The following is a 24,261-nucleotide window of genomic DNA, read 5'->3' on the forward strand; positions in this document are numbered from 1 at the left end:
TGGTGACACTGAGGTGCCTCATGGAGTCAAGGAGTCCATTGTGCAACTCGGGGGCCCCATGGAACCAAGGGGACATGGAACAGGTCTGGCTGCTTTGGCCACCTGGGGGCCACCTGACAGGTCCAGCTGACCCTGGCATGTCGAGGGCTGCTGCTCATCTGCCCCTGGAGCACTGGGGCTCTGGGCTCTCCTTCCTGTGGGAAATAGATGCCTTTCTCCTCCAGGCACCCATGGCCAAAATTGGGATTCCTCCTCCAAATTTTTGTCCACCCAAGAATTGTTCCCAGATGAAATCTGCCAGGACAGGTAGATCTTTCTCGCTTGGCCACCTGGGGGCCACCTCTCATCCCCTTTGAAACACTGGGGCTCTGTGCTTTCCTTCCTAATGAAAAGAACTCTCCTTCCTGGCCAGGTGCCCACAGGCAAAATTGAGATTCCACCTCCAAAATTCCCTATGTCCAAAGACTTCCCACAGATGAAAGGTGCCAGGAGAGACAGCTCTGGCTGCTTTGGCCCATGGGTGGTCACCTCTCATCTTCTTCCAGAACAATTGGACTTCGTGCTTTTCTTTCCTATGGAAAAACCATCCACCTCGACCAGGTGCTCATGGCCAAAGTGGGATTCCACCTCCAAAACTCCATCCATCCAAGGATTGCTCCCAGGTGAAAGCTGCCAGGACAGACAGGTCTGGCTGCCCTTGGCCTCTTGGGGGCTTCCTCTCACCTGCTTTTGAAACACTGGGGCTCGGTGCTTTCCTTCCAATGGAAAAGAACCATCCTTTTCATCAGGATGTCCAGGGCTGAAATTGAAACTCAGCCCCCCAAATTCTGTATATCCAGGGATTTCTCAGTGATGAAAGCTGCCTGGACAAACAGGTCTGGCAGCTTGGCCTCCCAGGAGCCACCTGTCTCCTCTTCTGCCTTTGAAACACTTGGGCTCTGTGCTCTCCTTCCTGTGGGAAAGAACCATCCTTTATATCTATGCTGAAATGGCTGAAATTGGGATTCCACCTCCAGAACTCCCGATATCCAAGGGCTGCTTTCAGACAAAAGCTGCCAGGACAGAGAGATCTGCCTGGCCTTGGCCTATGATTGCTGCCTTTCATCTGGCCCTGAAACACTGGTGTTCTGTGTTTTCCTTCCTATGGAAAAGAACCGTCCTTCACCTCCAGGTGTCCATGGCTGAAATTGATATTCTGCCTCTAAAATTCTGTGTATCCAACTGTCTTGGTTTGAAAAGACAGGTGTCTGCTAAAAAAGGCAGGAACCTCCCCTGAAACGGAAAATGGAGACCCCCTCCCACCAAATGATTACAATTTTGAAATTAAAAGGCAAAGATATGGGAATAGGAATAACAGTTCATTACTAGGAAAACTAAAAAGACAAATGCAATCATACAGACAACAAAAAAGCCACTGACAGACTCAGAACACAACCTGACACCCTGTGTGTCAGGGTGTTGGCAGCAGTCTCATTAAATGGTGGCTGCAGGGACAGATGGGGTTCTGTTGGAGCAGTGATCCTGTAGAAGGGTGGAGTTTTCCTCTGAAGGTCCAGGGGTGCTGTAGATGGGCCTGGTCTTCCTCTGGGAATCCAGTGGAGAAGACAGCAGCTCCTGTGGGAATCCAGTGGGAAAAGGCTGCTCTGGTGTCCTAAAATCTCAGACTATGTCCAGGTAGGAATGCTTGGCTCCTCCCCCTGGGTGGAGCATCTCCCAATGGGATGATGTAATTTTATCAGCAATTTTATGCAGTGACACTCAATGGCCCATGCACAGAAGATATTTCCCAGAGGGAGGATTGGTTTGTGGAAGAGATAAAGAAAACTGCCCAATTAACAGAAGATAACTGCCACACCTCTAACAGATGGAAAATAGAATATACACATTAATTACCTTGCAATCCAGGACATTATCCACCCCTTATTCTATTTCCATCTGCATCACAATGAAACCTTACACACAGTTCTCACTGAAGACTGGGTTTCTCTGTGGTACACAACAGCTTTCTCCATCTTTCTGCATTACCCACCAAGTGTAACCAGGTCCTTGGGCAAAACCAATCCCATGGATGAGTTTCTCATTGCCTGAGGTGGGATTAATCCAAACAGTCTTTCCTAAAACTCCTTTCATATGTACCACAGGGACTTTATCTCCATCCACTGTGTGCAGGGGTTCAGACTGGGCAGTGCCAGCTCGATTGATGGACCCTCAGGTGTTTACCATCCAGGTGGCTTTTCCTAAGTTCATTTCCCAATTTCTGAAGGTTCCCCTGCCAAGTGCCTTCAGGGTAGTCAGAATTAGTCTGTTACACCGTTGAACTTTCCCAGCAGCTGGTGCATGATAGGGGATATGATATATCCATTCAATTCCATGTTCCCTTGCCCAGGTGTTGATAAGGCCATTCTTGAAATGGGTCCTGTTGTCTGACTCAATTCTCTCAGGGGTGCCATGTCTCCACAGGACTTGTTTTTCCAGGCCCAGGATGGTGTTCTGGGCAGTGGCATGAGGCACAGGGTGGGTCTCCAACCATCCTGTGGTGGCTTCCACCATGGTCAGCACGTAGCGCTTGCCCTGGCGTGTCTGGGGCAGTGTGATGTAGTCAATCTGCCAGGTCTCCCCATACTTGTACCTGGACCACCGCCCACCATACCACAGGGGCTTCACTCGCGGGGCCTGCTTGATGGCAGCACACATCTCACAGTCATGGATAACCTGAGAAACACTGTCCATGGTTAGATCCACCCCCTGGTCTCGTGCCCACTTAGAAATGACATCTCTACCCTGATGACCTGAGACATCATGGGTCAATCAAGGTGAGAATACCTCCCCCTTATGTTGCCAATCTAAGTCTATCTTTGACACCTCTGTCTTTGCAGCCTGACCTACCTGCTCATTGTTTCAGTGCTCCTCATTGGCTCTACTCTTGGGGACATGGGCATCTAAATGACAGACCTTCACAGACAGATTTTCTACCCCAGAGGCAATGTCTTTCCCCTCATCAGCAGCCCAGACTGGCTTTCCTCTATGCTGCCATTTGGTCCTTTTCCACCTTTCCAGCCAGCCCCACAGAGCATTGGCTACCATCCACGAATCAGTATAAAGGTGGAGCTTTGGCCACTTTTCCATTTCAGCAATGCCCAGGGCCAGCTGAATGGCCTTGAGTTCAGCAAGTTGACTTGATCCACCTTCTCCTTTGGTAGCTTGTGAAACCTGTCATGTGGGGCTCCATACAGCTGCTTTCCATTTCTGGTTCATCCCTTCAGTGAAAAGAGCGTAGCGTGTTTCCTCTGCTGGTAGTTGGTTGTATGGTGGAGCTTCCTCAGCCCGTGTCACTTGTTCCCGCTCCTCTTCGTCAGTGAGACCAAAGTTCTCACCTTCCAGCCAGTTTGTAATTATCTCCAAAATCCCAGGGTGATTCAGGTTTCCAATACGAGCTCGCTGTGTGATAAGAGCAATCCACTTGCTCCATGCAGTGTTGGTGGTGTGGTGGGTAGAGGGAACCTTTCCTTTAAACATCCACCCCAGCACTGGTGGTCGAGGTGCCAGGAGGAGTTGTGCTTCTCTGCCAATCACCTCCGAGGCAGCTTGAACTCCTTCATAGGCAGCCAAGATTTCCTTCTCTGTGGGAGTGGAGTTGGCTTTGGACCCTCTGTAACTTTGGCTCCAGAATCCCAGTGCTCGGCCTCAAGTCTCCCCAGGCACCTTCTGCCAAAGGCTCCAGGACAGACCATGGCTCCCAGCTGCAGAGTAGAGCACATTCTTCACCTCTGGTCCTGTCCTGACTGGGCCAAGGGCTACGGCATGAGTGATCTCCTGCGTGATCTGGGCAAAGGCTTGTTGCTGCTCAGGGCCCCAGTGGAAATTGTTCTTCTTGTGGGTGACCAGGTAGAGAGGGCTCACAATCTGGCTGTACTCGGGAATGTGCATTCTCCAAAACCCTATGGCACCCAGGAAAGCTTGTGTTTCCTTCTTGCTGGTTGGTGGAGATATCATGTTGATCTTGTTGACGACCTCAGTGGGAATCTGACGCCGTCCATCTTGCCACTTTACTCCCAGGAACTGGATCTCTCGGGCAGGTCCCTTGACTTTGCTCTTCTTGACAGCGAAGCCAGCTTCCAGCAGAATCTGGATGATCCTCCTTGTTTTCTCAAATACTTCTATTGCTGTGTTCCCCCGCACAATGATGTCATCGATGTACTGCAGATGTTCTGGAGCCTCACCCTTTTCCAGTGCAGCCTGGATCAGTCCATGGCAGATGGTGGGGCTGTGCTTCCACCCCTGGGGCACTCGGTTCCAGGTGTACTGCACGCCCCTCCAGGTGAAAGCAAACAGAGGCCTGCATTCTGCTGCCAGAGGAATGGAGAAAAACGTGTTGGCAATGTCAATGGTGGCAAAGCACTTTGCTGCCTTGGACTCCAGCTTGTACTGGAGTTCCCGCATGTCCGGCACAGCTGCACTCAGTGGTGGAGACTTCATTTAAGCCATGATAGTCCACAGTCAATCTCCATTCTTTGTCAGAATTGCACACAGAGCAAGTGGGGCTGTTGAAGGGTGAGTGTGTTTTGCTGACCACCCCTTGGCTCTCCAGCTCACAGATCATTTTGTGGATGGGGATCACAGCATCTTGATTCATCTGACACTGCTGGCAGTGCACTGTCCAGGTGGCAATTGGCACTCGCTGCTCTTCCACGTTCAAGAGTCCTACTGTAGATGAGTTTTCTGATAGTCCAGGCAGAGTGTTCAGCTGCCTAATGTTCTCTGCCTCTACAGCAGCTATGCCAAAAGCCCACCTGAGTCCCTTTGGTTCTCTGCAATAGCCATTCTGGAGGAAGCCTATGCCCAGAATACACAGGGCCTCTGGGCCAGTCACAATGGGATGTTTCTGCCACTCCTTCCCCGTCAGGCTCACCTGTGCTCCCAACAGGGTCAATTGCTGCCATTCCCCCCATCACCCCAGCAATGGAAACAGGTTCTGCCCCAACATGTCCCGATGGTATCAGGGTACACTGCACACCAGTATCAACGAAGGCATCGTATTTTTGTCACTATGATGTGCCAGGCCATCAGATGCACACCGTCCAGAAGATCCAGTTTGGCTGTGCCTCTTCCCAGCTAGAGGCAGGGCCCCTCTAACCCTGGTTATTATGTCTTTCCTGGGCATACAGGAAACCACCTGGAGACCAGAGGAGACCAGTTGGAGCTCCAGGCACAGCTGATGATTGGCACAGCTGAGCCTGTGGGAAGCTCCCATAGCTCCTGCCTTCTCCCTCCCTGTAGACAGCTCCCTCCCTCCAGCCCTCAGACCCTGCCTGTGGTAGTTGGTGTTTTACAGTAGTTTTAATATAAAAGTTAGATTTCCTATGTTAGTCAGTTATAATGGTTTCTCCCATGTACCCCATTTTGTTCCCCCTAATGGTTCAGTCCTAAGTTGTTTACCACAAAGTTTTCCCACCACTTGTCTGCCCATCAGTGTGTCAGTCTCCCTGCTCCCCCCTCATTCCCTTAGAAGCCCTTGTCAATCTCAGTTGTGCTACCCCTTACTCTTGTCAGTCTCCGTAGTCACTCCCCTTGTATTCTCGAATGTTCTGTGTCAGTTAGCTATGTCTTGATGGTTGATTGGTTTGTGAGGCTTCTTCCCTCCCCTGAATGATCCTTATTGGAGTTGCTAAGTGATCTGTTCCTCCCCTAAGATCCCCTCATTGGGTGAGAGTTGTAGCCACCCCTTGTACCATCCCCTCTTTAAAAATGCTAGTGGGATCGATTTTCTTTGTCACTTGCACTGGACCCCTTTTAGAAATAAACATTCCTCAGAAACTCAGACGAGTGATCCTTCCTTGTTTCCTTCGCCTCTGATTTCTCATGCCGTGCTCCTGCTGTCACCCACGCCGTAGCAATTACCGCCACCCTAGACGGTCTCAGCAGAGATCAGGGGGCGGCCACTCTCGTGTGTGCCCTCAGCCACCAAGGGTGTGCTGGCCAGCAAACCTCCATCCCGTGGCTGCAGAGCGCTTCCACACCTGCCCATCCCCTTTCTTCCCTCCTAGCTCATCCCTTTGTTTCGCCTTCCATTAATAAACTGTTTGGCTTCTTTGCTTTACCTGCATCTCTGTGGAACTGGAGGAATACAAATCTGGGGCCCTGGGACACACAAGCCCCTCCTGCCATTCTCTCCCACACCGTGTTTTGTGTACAGACACAGGAACAAGGGCAGATCTGGCTGGGAAGTTCCCTGTGCTGAAGATCCATTTCCACGACGCTGTGGAGGTACAGACCTTGCTGAGCACCCTGGAGCCCCTGGACTTTGGAAGAGCCAAGCTGAGGATGCTCTGAACCCAGCTGTGAGGCATTCCATGGCAAGCATCCATGGAGGGCAAAGGGGTTTGGAATGCTGGAAGGTTTCAAGAACAGCTTCCTGAAAGCATAGCATTGCTCCATCCCTGCACAGGATCAGGAAGAGGGCAGAAGCAGAGACCATCTGGGCTCAACAGAGAGCTTTAGGTGTGCCTAAGAGCAAATGAAGCAGCAGCATGGTGCCCGAGACTCAGACACATGACCGTGCCAGTGCCTGGAGTGCTGCCTGGCAGTGCTGGGATCCCAGGTGTGGTTCTGGTCCCCACAATGAGGAATGGCAGCCCCAGGCTCAGAGCCAGTCAGAAAGCCAACCAAGTGAGACCAGAGCGAGGGCACCCTTCCAGTTTCTCTTGGGCATGGCCGCAAAACAACCCCTGCTGCTTCTTCCTCCACCTGTGTTTGGGGCGTGCTGGTGGCAGAGCCAGCCAGGGTGTGCTCTGCATTCCAAAGCCTATTGGGAGCGGGCATGAAAAGTGCTGCGTGCACAGCAGAGAGTTCTGGAAGGTTCTGGCAAGAGCGTCCTGTGGGGACAGGGCTCTGGGCTCTGGCTGGGAACAGCCTGGTTTTCCTGCCGTGAGCGCAGGCAGGAGTTGAGGCAGGTGAAGAGGCAGCGGGCACCTTGTGTTTGTAGAGGGCCTGGGGCTGCACCCCTGAACCTCCACCTGGAAACACACTTGGGGGAATAGGAGCTAGAGCTGGAGTGCCTGTCCTGAAAGGACCTGAAGTCATTCAGCCTTGCCAGCTTTTCTTAAGAGTGTGTTGGTGTTCCCCAGAAAAGCTACACATTTGGGGAAATGCCTTTGGAGGAAAGGGGCTTGCTTCTCAAGGAAAGTGCTTCCCAGGGAGCTCCCAGTGAGGTAGGTGAAAGTGTCCTACTTTGGCTCTCTGTGCTCCTTGCAGTCCTTGAGGCCCGTTGCACTTGGCAGAGGGGCAGGGCAAGGTAGAAGGCTGTGAGGAGCAGGTTTGGCATCCACCTGGACCTGCAGAGACCAACCCAAACACCTGTAGCAGGGTGTGTTCCCCCACTTTGGACAGAGGTGTGAGCAGGGGCATCTCTGTCCAGCCACGAGCCCCAGAGCTCTCTTTGAGAGCTGGGAATTAAAAGGTCTTTACAGACACGCTTTTCACATCTTCCCTGTCTGCTGTGTTTCAACTCTTAGCAATATGCATTTGCCTCCTACTTGGTGGAAGCTGCTGTGGCCCAGGGCCAGCACAGAGCTGGGCTGGGTGGGCCAGGCAGTGTGGAGAGCCTTGGCTGATCTTGGTGTGTCCCTGGCCTCAGAAAAGGCTTGGAAGGTTTGCCTCTCCAGGCGTCCTGCTCATTGGCTCTCCCTGTGCATCTTGGAGAGAATAAGGTAGGCATTTCTGGCAGCTGGGCATCAGCAGGCCTTCAAATGGGGGTGTGTTGTGGAGCCAGCCCAGCTGAGATACCTGGAGAGGAGCCCAGTGCTCCTTGCTCCCCTCTGCTGACACGTGAGCGTTTGTCGGGTTTTGGGATGACGCTGTCTGTGTCAGGGGTGCTACGTGGACATGAGACAGCCGGTCCTGTCCTGCTGGGTCCCAGCAGTGCCTCGCAGCAGCCCCGCATCCATGTCAGGATGCTGGCCAAGAGAGCTCCTGGGAGCTGAGACAGCTGATTTTAATCTTGTGCAGGTGCCTACAGGTCAAGGCCAAGGGTGTTCCCTCAGGATATAGCAGTCCTGAGGGCTTTCCCTAATTCAGAGAAATCGGCAGACAAATGCATTGTCTGCCAAAAGCCCTTATACTGACCTGGCAGGAGGGCAGGAGTCTGCACCCCACTAAAATATTTCTCTGCCACTTAGAAATTTCAGTGGAAGTTTCAGTATGTAGGAATTGTATCAAACGTACCATCCATCTTTACACTGCTGAGGTGATTCGATAGGCAGGGGGTTAGAAATACATTGTGTCAGATTCCTAGACTTGAAGCTGATGTCCAGGCACTGGCCAGGAGCAATCTCGATGCCCCAAAGCAGCACAAAGTCTTCCTCATGGCTTCCCTGCACAGGGCTGATTCCATACTTGCCCTTAGTTCTTCTGGCAGACTATGTCTAAAGCTTTTTGTCAAGTCACTCTCATGTCAAGTTAGGTTTTCCTTATGCTAACTGGTGCTAAGTACTTATGTCTGTCTGTGCTAAGTACTTGTTGACTAATGTGAATTGCCTGTGCTTACTTATGTCAAACAAATCCTTGTTTCATTGCCAAAGGTGCCTGAGGCCGCCTGCTCCTTGTGGCACCAGTTGCTTTCCTGTGGGATGTTCTACCTCCCCAGAGAGTTAGGAGGGAGCTGGAGAAAAGAGCTTGTCAGGCTGCTCTGGATCCTTTCCCAGCAGCCCTGGTTGAGTGGAGAAGTCCAAGCTGGGCACAAAGGTGCAAATGGAACAGCCGTGCACAGGAAGGCTCGCTGGGAAGGGTGATCCAGGAACCCCAGGCCTGGCAGCCTGAGCTTGCCACCGGGGAAGGCCTTGGGGCAGATCCCCCTGAGTGCCATCCCACGGCTCCTGCAGGGAACCAGGGCGTCTGCTGGGGGGTGGGAAAGCTCTGCGGAGGGACGGGGACAGCTGGGGGTCCTGGTGGGGTGTTGAGGGCTTCTGGGTGGGAGTTTGGGAGGGTTGGTGTTGGTGAAGTGTTGGGGAAGGAGTTGTCTGGAAGGTGAGAGGTCTAGGCTGGAATTTGAGTCAGTTTGAAGGCAGCATTTGTGGTTTGGCACAGCTTTGCCTTACAGAGGGCAGAAAGAATATCTGTGACTCTTCCTGTTCATGGTCCTGATTCTCCTGCAGGGAACAAGAAGGGAGAGCTGTACTTTACTGGCCACTTAGATATCTGTACCAGGGGGAGGATTAGCCCTTTTGCCATCTACCCATTTGTTTGGGCTACTTTTGCAACACTGAGTGGACTTTCATTTCTGGACAGCTTTTATTCCTTAAGAGAATTAGGATATTATCATCCCTTCATAGACAACTGTTTGCAAACCAAAGAATGGCCTTTTGTTTGCCTCTGTGTAGTGTTATGTTCTGTAAAGTGACTCTCAGTGGATGACATTAGGGTAAATGAGTTGCTGCTTTGAGATGGGAAGCAAACTTCCAACTCTTCACCTTCTCAGGCCATCCCAATGAATTTGGGAAGTTTGCAACTTTTTGGAACTCCTTGAGTTGAGCAATGGGAAGGAAAGCTTTCCTGAAGTGAGGAGTCTTAAACGCCAGATTCTTCTGTGCCTTCACCACTAAGGTGTTTCTGTGCTAAAGGAAATTACTTCAATAGAAAATAATTTCAGCATGGAGTGAGAGCTTCTGACCGAGACCAAGTGTTGCCAGCATTTGCTCCAGGTGCTCCTGCCAACAGCCCCTGCAGGAAGGAGCACAGCCCCCAATGCACGTGGGCTTTGGCTCCCTCTGGCACAGAAGCCCCCGGGGGCACAGGTCTCTGGGGCAGGAGATGGGCACCAGCGCTGCCAGGGCTCAGGGGGTGGCAGGTCTGCTTGGGCAGGGACTCTGCCACACCTGCTGATGTCAGTGCTCCCCAGGCCCAGGGATCAGAGCAGCATTCGTGCCCTGGCCCACACGTTCCCTGTCCATGTCACACCCACAGGTTTAGGATGGCCACCCGCCGGGACGTGTCCCAAGGAGGCCGTGCCAGCTTCTGTGGAAGGCCCCGTGCCCTTCCCAGAGCGGCTGCCTCGGCAGCCCTGGGGTCTCCTTCTGCTGCCCTGAGCCCAGAGAGCAGGGCACCGTTTGCTGATGCTCTGAGCCCTTCCTTAAGACCCTGTCAGGCTGGCTTAGAAACCTGGGACCAGGGATTCCTTCCAGCCTGGGCCACTTTGGGTGGGCTGGGGGCGGCCCCAGGGGAGGGGGCAGTGTGTGCAGGGGCCCTTTGTGACATGGGGTAGCATGGTCAGCATAGAACGGGTGTCCAAGGGCCCTTTGTGACACGTAGTGACATAGGAGCTGGTGGTGACAAGAGCAGGCCACAGTGCTCGGAGCAGGCAACGGGACAGGACAGCACAGAGCGGTGCCGTGAGGAGCCCCCGCACAGCGCGTTCGATCGTGTCTGACCCAGAGCCTTTCCGAGGCATTGTTCCTGCAGCTGACCTCGAGGCCAGACCACAGGACTTGCTGACCTGTGGCCTTCCCGAGGCTCCTCTTCTGCAGGTGCCCTTGAGGGCAGAGCGTGGGACTTGGTGCCCCGGAGGCATCTCCAATCCCTGCTGCCAGTGCCCTTGAGGCCACACCACAATCCTTGACAGGAGTCTCCTGTCCTTGTGGCAGGAGCCCTCGAGACCAGAGTGCAGGACTTGCTGTCCTGTAGCCTTCCCGAGGCTTCTCTCTCGAAGGTGCCTTCCAGGCACGACTGTAGGACTTGCTGACTCGGAGCTTTTCCACGGCATCTCTCCTGCAAGACATGGAGCAGAGAGGGCCCAAGCTGGCCTGGAGGGAAGAAGAGGAAGAAGGTCCTGGACCTGCCCCCGCACAGGAGACTGAAGAGCTGGAGCCGTTGAGTGGTGGTGAGTGGTGGAGCTGGGCCACAGAGTTGGTGCCTGCAGCCAGCTGGGCACTGCGCCATCCCATCCCATCCCATCCCATCCCATCCCATCCCATCCCATCCCATCCCATCCCATCCCATCCCATCCCATCCCAGTCCCATCCCATCCCATCCCATCCCATGGGCCATGCCCATGGACAGGACGGAAGAGGGGCTAGGCAGACACCCCGCAGGGCTGTGCTCCATCCCCTGGGGCATTCCAGGGCTGTCCCTTGGAAGCACAGGGAAGCACAGGGCAGGGCTGTGTTCTCCTGCCTCTCCCGCAGCCCCTCAGCTCTGGCTGTGCTCCCTCTTTGCCAGGTGCAGCCCTGGAGCGCACACAAGAGCAGGACCCCGCCCGTGGCCTCTTCCACAGAACAGCACAGGTACCTGCAGCCATCCCCACCTGGGCTGGGCCTGCTGTCACCGTGCTTGGAGCATTCCGTGCAAAATCCCTGGCTTCCTGCCCTTCTCCTACAGCTGGTTTGCAAATTCCTGAAGAGAATTCGGGAAGAAGAGACCAGCCCCATGGGCACTGGGCTCAGAGCATATTCGCACATCTTCCAAACCAAGACCAGTGCTGCCCTGCTGGATATGCTCGTAGAGGAGGGCTTTTCCAGTCCAAAGCAAGTAAGCAGCCTGTAGCCAGGGTTTGATCCTCCCAGGAATTGCTTGGCCTCCCAAGCCACGCCTTCTGGTCACTGGAAACCTTTGAGGCCACATGGCAGTGTGTTGGGAAGGGAAGCACTTCTCTGGGGAAGCTGGGGACATTCCTCCCTCTGGCAGCTTTCCAAGTCTCCCTGTGCCCTCTCCAGGTGCCCGCCCTGGTCAGGTACATCCACCAGTGGCTCCTGGCCAATCAGTTTGCTGAGCACAGGCTGAACAGGACCCTGCTGGATCTCACTGAAGCACAGCCTGCTGACGTAGTCATGACGCTCCTGCGTGTGTCCCCATCCTGTGACAGGTATGGGGCCCACCTGCCCAGAGGGCTCAGGGCTCCCCAGCCCATCAGCCTGTACAGCCTGGCCAAAGTGTCTGACCAACAGAGAGTTCCAGGGCCCTCTGGCTGTTCTCTTTGCCAGCCCTTGCACGTCAGCCCCCGAGCCTGCTGCCACGCTCCCTTGCCACCCCTCAGGGGACTGTCCCCATAGGGCTGGGCTGCCTGGGTGCTGCTGGTGAGGGCCAGTGGGCAGAGGCAGAGCTGGAAGCCAGCTCAGATCCCCACTGCTGCCCAGGCACTGGTGCTGTGTCTGAGAGCCCCCTGAGACAGAGCTCTAACCCCACAGAGCTGCTTTGACCATGTGGAAGAGCATCATGTGCTCGCCCAGGACTGCGGAGCCGGTGCTGCTGATACTCCTGGATGTGCTGGGGAGCTGGCCAGAGCACAGCACGTGCACCTCAGATGGGGACAAAACGGGTGTCTTTGCCCTGGCTGTGAGTTTCTGCAACTGGCCTTTGCTGGCCCCACGGCCGCCACTCCAGCAGCTCTCCATCTTCCTTGCCCCACTGCATCTCCCTGCCTCAGGGACTGGGCTGAAACCTGGCCCAGGGGCAGCTTCAGGGGCACCAGGCCCCGTGCTCCCCCTGCCTCTCTCCTGGCCTCTCCCTCCCCTGCTTGGGCCCTGCCACACGGACACCTCAGCACTGAGGGCTGTCTTGGGGGGCTTTGTCCTTTGCAGGCAGCTGTGGTGATGTGGAAGATCCTACTGGTGCCCTGTGTCCCACATATGGTGACGGTGTATTTCCCCCGCCTCTTTGTGCATCTGCTCTTCCAAGTGTTCTTCAGCACTCTGGATGTGCCAGAGGAGGTCGATACCTTCTGGAAAGGATGCCAGGAGCAACATGGCCTTGCCACCAGCCCCAGCAGGTGCTCATCCCAGTCCTCCTGTCCCTGCCACGACCCTGGGCAGGAGCCAGTGCTCCCAGCGTGACGTGGGCTTTGCTCTGCACGCAGGTTTGCAGTGCAGACTCTGAAGTCCCTGCTCTGCCGAATGCAGCAGGAGGATGTGGTGGTGGCAATGGAACGCAGGGGTGGCTGGGACACGCTGCTGTGTGCTGACACCCACCACTTTGCCGTGGGTCTGCTGGCCAGGTGAGACCTCCTTCTCCCCACTGCCTCTGACATTTGTGCTCTGTTCCCTGGGTTTCCAACACAGTCCCCCTGGTTGTAGCCCAGAGGGCCTTGTCACTGAGGGATGGCCAAGCAGACTGGAAAAGGCTGGGAGAGGAAGGTGGACAAAAGGAGCCACCTCCGAAATATCCCAGGTGCACTTGTAGGATGCTGGGGAAAGACTAGACTTCTGTGAGTCAGTCCTGGGAAACATTTGTCCCCCTGGCTCACAGTCTTGGTTCCTTTTTCTCCTGCCAGGGAGATGTGCTGTGTCTCCATCCCCTTGTGTTCCCGGATCGCTCGCTACCTGCTCCGGCTGCTCAGCACACGGGAGCCACGCTGGGATCTGCCTGCCCTGGCGTTCCTTGTGGAGGTGAGTCTGATGGCCAGCACTGCCTGGTTCAGCTGCCTCCCAGCTCTCTGCCCTCTCGGAGCCACAGCTGCCTGGGACGGTGCCCGCACCCTGTGCTGCTGCCTGGGCCCAGCCCTGTGCAGTTCTGGGCTCCTGCCGGCCGGGTCCCCTCTCACTGCCCTGTGCCTTTCAGGTCCTCGAGTTCCTGGACCTGAGTGAACGCGGTGCTAACAGAGTCCTGGAAATCTTGTCAAGGCAGCTGCAGAGCGAGTGCAGGGAGAGGCGTCGCCTGGCGCTCAGGGCCCTTCTGGAGCTCATTGAGGAGCCCTCAATGGTGAGAAGGGGGCAGCAGCTGAGGCTGAGCTGGGGAATGCAGTCCCTTGGGCTTGGCTGAGCTTTGGGTGCTGGGGCAGTTGCTCCCAGCTCTCCTGCCTCCCAGTTCAGCTGCCCGAGTGCTTCAGGACAGGGCTTTGGCCTCTAGGCCCTGCAGCAGCAGGATGGCGTTTCACAAACTTGTGTTCCGCACAGACCGAAAAAATGTGGAGCCTGACTGAAAGTCTTGTGGAGCTCCTGTGGGACGCAGATGGAGAGATAGTTAGCATGACAGTCATGCTTCTCAGCTTTATCATCTTGGACAATGACATGCTGATGCCCAGCCCCATCACACTGCAGCTGCTTGAGGCACTTCTGCCACTCTTCAACAACGTAAGGCTCGCTGCCCCCAGCCACGGCCACTGGGTGCTTCCCAGGCACTGTGCCTTGTGGATTTGCAGGCCTGGGCCAAGCTGAGCCCCGTGCAGCCAATGCTAAGGTCTTCTTTTCTTCCTTCAATACAGAATAATAGCCAGGTGCAGCTGCTCTCCATACTGCTCTTCAGAACCTTGGTGACTCTTCCACTGGAAAAGAAAAAAAAGGCCCTGAAGACACCCCTGCGCCAGAGCCTGCTGCCACTCTTCTTCCACTGCCATGATGAGAATCGGCATGTGGCACAGGTGAGGACTCGTGGGCTGCTGCTGTCCCCCTGGCAGGGGGCTCGGCTGCCTCCTGCCCTGGCGCCTGCCAGGCTGCAGCCTCCTCCAGGCCTTGGCACAGGGACGTGAGTCCTGCGCCCTGGGCTGTGGGGCCATCTCTGCATCTCTGCTGCTCTCCAGGCTTCTCAGGAAACGCTGCTTTGTGTGGTCAAGTTCCTGAAGAGGAGGGATCTTGAAAGACTGGTGAAGAACCAGAAGCCGTGGAAGTTCACCAAGTGCCTGGTAAGGATGGCCTGCAAGCCCCAGCCTCAGCCTGGAGAAGGCCCCCGAGGGCGGTGCTCAGAGTGCGGGGCTGGCAGCTCTGCCCCTGCCCGCTGCTGCACCCAGAGGCTGTGCGGGCTCTTCTCCAGGCTCCTGTGGGCCTGAGCCGGGCTCCCATGCAGCCCTGGCCCAGCGGAGCTGGGGGGCGGGCTGGCACCGCGGCTCCCCGGGCAGCAGCCGGCCCTCTGCCCCTCCAGAGCCCGGCACCAGCAGCTGCTGGCCGCGCCTCAGGGCTGTGCAGGCAGGGGAGGCTGGGGCTGGGCGCAGGCAGCGCCCGGCCAAGGGGCTGAGCCCGCACCAACCCTTCCCTCCTGCCGCTCTCTCCAGCTGGCAGACCACGGGAGCAGAGCAGCCGAGCACCTGCGCCGGGCCCTGCCCTACCTGCAGAGCCCACAGGAGTCCCTGCAAGTGGTGGCCATCAGGTTCATTGGTGAGCCACGAGCCCGCGCTCCCTCCTGGCCCTGCCACAGCTCGGCCCCAGCCCCGCCTGCTGCCCCGGCAGCGCCACCCGGGCCCGGCGCCATCGAGCCCCGCCTGGCCCCGGCACTGCTGCCGCCCTCTCACAGCCGTGCCCTGGGGCGGCCGCGTGCAGCAGGGGCCGGGCTGAGCCCTGCCAGGCCAGCAGGGCGTGTGGCCACAGTGCCAGCAGCGCCGCTGGCAGGGAGCTGTGCCGCTGGGGCTGTGACAGGCTCTGTGTTCCCAGGGATGGCCGGGCGGCACCTGAGGGGGAAGAAGGAAGAGCTCCGGCTCATCTGCAACGGTGAGTGAGGGCAGCGTGCAGAAAGCAGAGGCTGATGGGGGGAGCTGCAAGCCCTGCCCCGGCTGCCGAGGGCACTGCTCCCTGTGTGGACGAGGGGCAGCGTGGGCAGAGCACACAAAGATTTCAGAGCCACGTGGGGGATTCGTGGCCAGGAGCTTCGGGCTGGTCCCATTGGTCCCTGCTCCCTCCTGGCCATGGCTAGAGCCGGCTGGAATGGCCCTGGCAGGGGACTCTCCTCAGGTTCTCTCAGATTCTGACCGTGGCTCTGTTCCTCTCTCTTTCAGCCCTTGAACACCTGACAGAGGACACCAGCAGTGCCACGTCACACATGGCACTTCCTACACTGAATGTCCTCCAGGCACTCCAGAGTGAGCGATCTTCCGTCTTCCAGAGGCTGCAGGATCAGCTCCGCAGGGCATGCAGGACACGGCCTCGTCTGTCGGGGCTTGGCTGGCTGCGCTGCTGGAGATCTGTAGAGAGCTGAGCCCAGAGGCTCTGTCTGCTGGGGCCACCTAAGCCAGCGGGAATATTCTCTTTCTTCATGATTGTTCTTTTATTTTTGTTTTTTCTTTAGTATATGAATATAGAGTGTGTTATAATACACAGACTCCCAGGAGCTTTCTTTTGCTTTCCAGGGTCTGCAGGGCATAGAGGAAGAGGGGAAAAACGGTGCTTGGGCTCAGCAAGCTGTCCCGGCATGCTGTGTTGCAGGGAAAATGGCCAGAAGCCCCTTGGCCTTTGGTGGTTCTGCTGAAGCCTTTTTGCTGCCAACAGAGCGGGTGGGCAGGGGCTGGAGCTGCAGAGATCCCTGTGAGAGCGGTGCCTGGAGATGGCCACAAGCCCTGTCCCAGGCAGGAAGCGCCATCTGTGTCCTCCTGCCCGTGTGCTGCTGGCTGGATTGCTGAGGGCTCCAAGGTGCCTCTGGATGGGGCTCCTCTGCAGCTGCTGTGGGACTGCGGCGCTGCTGCCGGGCAGCGTGGCCGGGCTGGGGGAGACCCTGAGGGGATTGGGCCAAGAAGGGACGAGGGGCTGCAGAAGCCCTGACAGGACACAGCAGTGGGAAGGCATGAGGGGGATGTGTGAGGGAGTGGGTGGCTGTAACGTTGGCTCGAGGGGGAGTGGGTTGAAGACAAAGACACTAACTCACCCCAATGTTTATGTGGCAAACAGAGGGCATTTATTCTCAAGCCCTTCCTTCTAAAGGGCCTTTGAAAAACCCAGTCTGGATAATTTCATTGCTCTGCTCTCTATGCCTTGTCAGGTTCTGCCAAGCGAAATGCTGCAGCCTTGGCAGAGATGTGACTGGGCAAGGCCCCTGTCACTCAAACCAGGGGCTGGTGCATTCACACAGCACTAGCCAGCCTGCACTGGGACACATGGCAGCAGAGTGCAAGGCACAGCTCCGGGTGCTCCCCAGGAACCTCAGCTCTGGGAGCACTGTCTGCCCCAAGCTCCAGGGGCTGCAGTGGGAGCTCAGCTGGGCTCTGCCCTGGGGCCATCCTGCAGGGACAGCTGGAAACAGGGAGCATTCCCTTGCCACAAAGAGCCAAGCCAGGCCTGCAGGGCTGCTGCTCCAGCCTGGACTGCACTGTTGTGTGCTGTGCTCTGGGGCTGGGGCTCCCTGCAGAGGGGACTGGATGGTGTGCCAGAGTGTTGTCTTAGATAACACAAATTCTAGCATCATCATAGCGCAAGGATTTTGTATTGTCAGAGCTTCATACCTTCTTGCTGTTCCTCACAGGCAGTTCCTCTACACACTGACTGTTCCAGCTCCTTGCAGTAGTAATCTGACTCCTCTCACTCCTCTTTCCTTACTCTTATATATCACTAGTTCTTGTTGGTTGCAGGTGTGGCCTTTCAAGATCAGGCCCACCTCCAATCTTCAGCAACTGGTCCAGCTGCAACTCATTGGGGGTCAAGATCACCCTGTACACCAGAGGAGACAGAGCAGCTTCAGCTTCGGCTTAACTGAGGTGGGTGTGTGGGCTGGGAAGGGTGGAGAGGCTCAAGGGGATTCAGAGAGCTCATCCTGCAGGAAGGACAAGGGAAAGGGAGTGGGAGCTCAGCCGTGAGCAGAGCTGAGGGCTGGAGAGTGGCTCTCAATGACACCAAAATCCCATGAGACCTCTGAGACATTGCTGCTCCTCAGCCAGTGACAGGATGCATCCCTAAGCCTGGGGCTCAGCCTTCCTCGTGGGGAGGGGCACCAAGGAAGGCAACAGTGTGATACAGGCTGCAATGGGCTGGGAACTCACCGAGGGAAAAGAGGGAGCAGTAGTAAAAGGCAGATGGGGAGAGAACTGTTCAGAGAAGGGCTGAGCTACAACTTGAGCAAGCTGAGAAATGTCATTTTGGGGCATTCCAGATTGATTTCATTTCAGAAGTTATTGAACAAATTTATTTTTTGGGGGGTGTCATCTTTTCCCATGGAGGTGTACACTCTGCAAACTTGAGCTGTGCTGCCAAAATGCTCAAGCAAGTCTGTGCTGCAGGTCACACCATTTCTTCTTTGGCTGATTCCAGCCCGGTGCTGAGCTCCAGCAGAGCCCTGGCAGAGCCCAGAGCAGCCTCAGCACCCGCAGAGCCCGGCTGCAAGGAGAGAAAGCAGAAACCGCCCGTCAGCTGAAGGCTCCTGTGCCCTTGTCCCAGCTGCCCACGGTGCCCAGGCCATGCTGGCCGTGCTCAGAGCGGTGCCCAGAGCTGCCCATCACTGCTGCTTTTGGCAGCAGGGCAGGAGGGCAGGACGTGTGCCCAGCCTGCAGCCAGCCAGGGCACATCCACCTCCTCAGCAGCTGCCCAGAGCAGGAGGCTCCTGTGCTCGCTGCCATCTCCCAGAAGCTCTGATCCCACCCTGCCAGGCAGACGGGGACCCACCTCACACCCTCCCCCACTGGAAGAAAAGCTGGTCCCAAACGATGTCCTCAGCCTTCTCCAAGGGCACGGCCCATCCACACTGCAGCTGGTCCCAAGCACTTCCTGATCCAGACTGGACCCAACCTATAAGGCTTCCTCTAGAAAAACAAACAACAAATTATTGAAAATAGATTACAGACAAAAAGGGGAAACAAGAAAAAAGGTAAAAAATCTTATCTCTGCCAGGGCCTTGAGGAAGGCCCAACCCCTGCATGCAAGGAAAAACCCACACACAGGTGAGGGAAGCCCAGGCTTTCTCCCTTCCCCCCTGCACTGCCCCCCACAATAATGCTGATCCCAAAGCAAACAAGGGCAGTGGAGCAGCCCAAGCCCTTCCTTGCCTGCACAGCAAAGCAGCCTCAGCACAGGTTCTGGAGTCCCACCTCTGCTCCCACCATGGGGTTTGTTTGTGTTGGGCTGGCTGCCCCAGTCCAGCCCGGGGCACGGTGGGGGCTGGGGGCTGTTGGCAGGGCCAGGAGCCCACTCCCATTTTGTACCCACCCCAGCCCATCCCCCCAGCCCTGCCAAAACCAGCTGGGCAGGCGACTGAAGGATCAGCTGCATCTGCCCCAGCAAAGGGGGAACCTTTGGTTCCCAGCCAGGCTGTGCAATGCCCAAATCTGGGAGCATCCCCCTAGGTGTGGACGCATCTGTAAATTTGCTGTGGAGCCTGGCTTTGAAGAAGGTGCCACAATCAAAGTCCATCATCTTCAGCTGGCCAGTGGCCAGGTCCAGGAAGAGGTTGCCATCCTTGATGTCATCCTCGCTGTCTCCAGCAGCAGCAGTCCCACCTGGTACAGCTTCTCCAGGGGCTCCTTCTCCTTCCCTGGGGTGAGACCAGGCTCTCAGGTTCTGCCCAAGGCCCCAGCTGTCAGGGAACCAGGACAAGCAAAACCAGCTTGGATGGTGGCCACCAGTGCTGGGCAGAGCAGCTCAGCTCCAGCACAAGGGCTCTGTGTTCCCATCTGATGAGCCCTGGGCAGTGACATGGGCAGGACAAAAAAGTCTGGCTTCCTTTGCTTCTGACTGCCAAGGCATGTGTGGAGCTGTAACTTACCAGGGCCCTGCATCACAGTGTGCCTGTGGCTCTCTCCCTTCTTCTAGTGCAGATGAATATCCTGCATCCAAGGATGACAGAGCAGCTCTTCTAATGAGGGCCTTTCCAAGTCCAGCATGGATAAACACCGCCTGATCAGATCTTGGCACTCTGGGCAGAGAAACCACAAACCGCTGGTCAGTTGGAGAAGGCTCCTGTTGGCTTTGCCCCACTATTCCCATGCCCAGGCCATGCTGGATGTGCTCAGAGCTGGGCCTAAGCTTTCCCATCCATTCCCTGGTTTGGAGGAGAGCAGGAGAGCAGGACATGTGCCACCTCCTCAGCAGCTGCCAGAGCGGGATGCTCACGAGCCCGCTGCTGTCTCCCAGCACTGGTATTCCCCCCATGCCCAGAGAAGAGGATCCACCTTGAGAGAGCCCTTGTGGCAGCAGGAGCTGATGGTCCCAGCTGATGTTCTGGCCCCTCCTGAAAGGGTGCTCCCCACAGACCATCTGGTGCAGCAGGATGCCCAGGGACCAGATGGTAGCTGGCCTGCCATAGTACCAGCCAAAGTGGGTCCATTCCGGGGGGCTGTATGACTGTGTTCCTATGGAATACAGATGGAGTTCATCAGGGGGATGCTGCTGCTCCCAGAGCCTGGCCCCAGCATCCCTGCTCCAGTGGCACATGGGGTGTGACGCACTGCCCTCTCACCAGCACCTGGGACTTGTGTACAGACTTGGGGTTGGAAAAGAAGCCACTGGGATTGGAAGAGGGCAGTGGAAGCCCTGGCAAGGCCCCACCATAACAAGGGAGAAACCACTCAGTGCTGGGGGAAAATCCATGCCTGCATCCTCCCTGCCTGCATTGCTCCAAAAAACATTATGAACCCAAAACAAACCAGGCAAGTGGAGCAGTCCAAGCCCTTTCTCACCTGCACACCAAACTGGCTGGGGCCCTGGTTCCGACCCCCCCTCTCGGCTATCCCCACCCACGGGTGTTTTTGTTGGGCTGGCTGCCCCAGCCCCAGTCCTGGGCAGAGTGGTGGGCAAAGGCTGCCTGCAGGGCTGGAAGCTGGCTCCACACCCAGCCCTGCTCAAAAGCAACTTGGCTGAAGTCTCAGCGCCATGAAGGGCTGCAGAAGGGAGAATCCCCACTGCCACACTCAGCTTGGGCTCTGAGATGTTGGGCCATGAGATGCTGGGACCAGGAGCACACCCTGTGTGGGCTCACCTGCAAAGTGAGTGTAGGCTGTGTCCTGCAGGTAGGTGCCACAGCCAAAGTCAATCAATTTGGCCTGCCCGGTGGCCAGGTCAACCAGGATGTTCTCTGGTTTGATGTCCCTGTGCAGGACCCCGCAGCTGGTGCAGTGCTGCACGGCCTCCAGCACCTGGCGGAACAGCTCCCGCGCCACCTCCTCGGGCAGGAAGCCCCGGGCCCAAATGAAACGCTGCAGGTCCTGACACCGCTCCGGGCGCTCCAGCACCATCAAGACATCGTTGGGGAGCTCAAGCCACTCCAGCAGCTGGACCACACCAGGGAAGCCAGTGGACACCTTGGCCAGCAGCACGATCTCCAGGGGTGCGCTGGTGCCGTCGGGCTGCGGGAGGAGCACGATGCCGTCAGTGGGGCTGATGCCGTGCTGGGGCTCGGGAAGCCCTCAGCCAGCCTGGGATGCTCTATGCCCTGCGCTGGCCCCACGCCCGCTCTCCCTCGAGGCGTCCTGGAGGCTTCCACTCTGCCGGGCCTCGGCTCATCCCCGCCCGGCACGGCCCGGCTGCTCCCGCTGGCCCCGCTCACTCACCAGCTCGCCCCAGTGCCGGACGCGCTTCCGGGGCACCCTTTTGATGGCCACCTGCAAGCCAAGGGCAGCAGCGAGCTGAGTTCGCCGCCCGCCTTGCTCAGCCCCATCCTCCGCCCTCCTCCTCCTCCGCCCCCTCCTCCTCCTCCTCCTGCGCCCGCCGCTCACCGGGGCGCCGTCCGAGAGCCGCGTGGCCGCGAAGACGCTGCCGAAGCCGCCGCGCCCCAGCAGCGAGCCCAGCCGGTACTGCTCCTTCAGGCCCTGCTGCGCCTTCCCTGCCGGTGGGACGCGGCTGTCAGCGCTCGGCCCGGGGCCGGCAACGGCCCCCGAGCGCCCCTCAAGCGCCCCGGGCCGGCCATCCCCAGGCGTTCGCTCCCTGCAGCGGGACAGCGGCGGCTCGGGGCCAGCCGGCCGCGCTGCCGAGCGGCGGAGCTCGGGCCGGGCAAGCGGCAGCGGAGGCGGCGGGAGCGGCCGCGCCGCCTGTGTCCTCCGCGGGCCCCGGGAGGGGCCGGGGCCGGGGCCGGGGCTGGGGCCGGGGCCGGGGCCGGGACCGGAGCCGGAGCCGGGCTCGGGCCAGGCGGAGCCAAAGGGAGGCGATGCCGCCCGAGCCCCAGGCACTGATGCCCGCCCAGCAGCGCCACCGCCAGTACGACCAGAGCCGGCCGGAGGCGAGACCGCGGCGGGACGCCCGGGGCCGGGGACGGGGCAGCCCCGCCCGGGGCCGGGGGCGGGCTGGGGGCATGGCCCGACCGGGCATGGGGAGAGAGAGACTGGGAGAGGAGGGGACCTCGGGAAAGGGAGACCGGGAGAGGGAGAGACAAGCGGGACTGCGGGACAAGCGGGACTGCACGAGAGGGGGAGGACAAGCAAGAGGGACTCGGCAAAGTCGCTGCTTTCGCTGCTGCTTTCGCTGCTGCTGCTGCCGCTGCAACTGAAGCGCCGGGGCCGTTTGTCCCCGTGTCCGTTTGCCCGTTGCCCACTCGCCCCCGCGCCGAGCCCCGCGCTCCCCGGGGGCAGCCCCTGAGCCTGTCCAAACACGGGAACTTGGCCGTGTTCAGCCAAGACCCAGAGTCTGCACTCCTGCACAGCGGCACAGGAATCCCCTCAGTCCCTGCTGTGCATTGTCCCTGCTGAGGGTCAAACACTATCGGAGCCCATTCCCTGAGTACTGAATTTGTACGTGACCCAGGCACTGCACTTACCTCTCCAGCATTGCTTTCCAAAGAAAACCCGGGGAAGGCAAACTGGGTGTAGCTCATGGTATTTGACAGTGTCTACAACTTGCCAAGTCATGGATCTTTGAGGTGAGATCCATTTGGAATTAATGGATGGAGAAGTAGTGCAAGATGGAAAAGGGGAGCATAAAAATAAATCGAGTAAAACATCTCAGATGGTTTCTTTCTGTTTTCTTTGAATTTCTTAAAAGCTCTTTCAGTTTTCCCATCATCTGCTCCTCAGTCCTCTTTGCTCTTTCCAAGAATCTTTCCTGGAGAACGAGGTGCAGCTTCTGTCACAAGATGTGCCACCAACTGCAGCTCCTCTTGGCTTTCCACACCGTGTGTGCAGCACGACTCTTGCAGCAAAGCAGGACAAATATTTGAAGAACTTGACAGCTTCTTCTTTCTTCTCCTTGTGGGCTGGGCAGTTGTGCCATTGGTGAGGTTTTCAATGTTACTGTTCTACCCTCAGAAAACATGATGGGCTACCAGGAATTGTTAGGGAATGCAAACCTGACTGAATGCAGAGAAAGAACCTCCAGAGCCTGCAGCCAGAAATGGAGAGCTGTGGGATAATCATTCCAACATGCCCGTGGACATAGGGAAAGTGATCTAGAAGATGAAAATGGGCTGACAGAGGGAGTTTGTTTCAGTGTTCAGTTCAGATGCTTCTCCATCTCATGCATTGATATGAATCAAGAGTACAGTCAGTTCATGAAAAGTACCAGAACATGCTGGACCTCTCAGGAGATGACTGGAAGAATTTGAAAAGGAGAAATGCATGGAATGAGTTGGCAAACTTTGTCTCTAAGAAAGGTCATTTTTTCCTAATAATTTCTGATCAATTCCCTCTGCTTTTGTGCTTCCTAACAAGTCCATTTTCATCCCAGATTGCCCATGAAACGGCAGCCCTGAGCTTGTGGAATTGCCCGAAAGATGCCCTGTTCCTCTGCAGGGACCCTGAGGCTGAAGCAGGAGCCTGAGCCCTCTCTGGGGAAGCCTCCTCCGGGCTGGAATTTGTGCCGTGCTGGGAGAGGAGGAGGAGGGGGAGAGCGCTGGCGCTGTGTGGCAGGAGCAGGAGGTTTGGGCCGCAGGACATTCCGTCTGCGCCGCTGCCCCGCAATGGGCGGCCGTGCCCGGGGCTCTGGGCCTGGCCCCGCGTGCGCTGAGCTCCCGACACTGCGGGAGCTCCCCGGGCTGGGCTCAGCTTCCCGCTGGGACTGGGCAGCAGGCTGGGCTCCAGCTGGGATCAGCAGCAGCTGGAAATACCTCTGCGCATCTCCACTTGCTGCTGCTGCTGCTGCTCAGAAGGAGAAACAATGAAGTGAGTCGAGAAGTTCTGGTTTCTCTTTCTCCTGGTGGATTTTTTCATTTGATTTGACACTTGAGAGGCAATTTCTGTGATTTTATTTCAGCAGCAGCAGCAACAGGGCCGTGTTTGAGCACTGCAAATGTGGTCTGTGTGGCTTTAATTCTCCTTGACTTAGTGCTCAAGGACTTTAGAGGATTTCAAGATCTGCTAATCATGATGCCTGTGACCAAAAGCCTGAGTTCACCTATTGCCGGCCGGGGGTCTATGTACAAAATCACAAACAGGATGGGACTGCTGAGGAATGTGTCTTGAGGTGTTTATTTTCCAGCATCAGTCTCATTACATGGTTATGACAATGGGAAGATGCCGGCAGTTTGTCTCCTCGGCAGCAGACAAAGAACTCAATGTTACAACTTACTTTAAAAGTTTTTTGACCAATCGCGCAAAGTAAAGCATATTGACAGTAGTTCTATCCAACCATTATAAGCACACGTACCTTTGGTTAAAACAATGCCTGATTATTTCGAATACAATACCTGCGTGTGAGCCACAATTCTCAGAGCTCATTTATTAAGCTCAGT

General features: G+C 56.9%; 1 protein-coding gene across 1 annotated transcript; it reads right to left on the reverse strand.

The window, feature by feature from the left end:
- Positions 1-20,632: 20,632 nt before the first annotated feature.
- Positions 20,633-22,410, reverse strand: LOC132334594 (serine/threonine-protein kinase pim-1-like; the record flags this gene model as incomplete). The annotated part of the gene is made up of 4 exons (XM_059860701.1): positions 22,354-22,410; positions 21,802-21,921; positions 21,155-21,205; positions 20,633-20,926 (listed from the first exon to the last, which is right to left on the reverse strand). Coding segments are annotated over exons 1-4 (522 nt in total), but the record flags the coding sequence as incomplete, so codon positions are not given.
- Between the last annotated feature and the right edge of the window lie 1,851 nt (positions 22,411-24,261).

The sequence above is a fragment of the Haemorhous mexicanus genome, chromosome 16 (assembly GCF_027477595.1).
Source record: "Haemorhous mexicanus isolate bHaeMex1 chromosome 16, bHaeMex1.pri, whole genome shotgun sequence".
Taxonomy (NCBI): Eukaryota; Metazoa; Chordata; class Aves; order Passeriformes; family Fringillidae; genus Haemorhous; species Haemorhous mexicanus.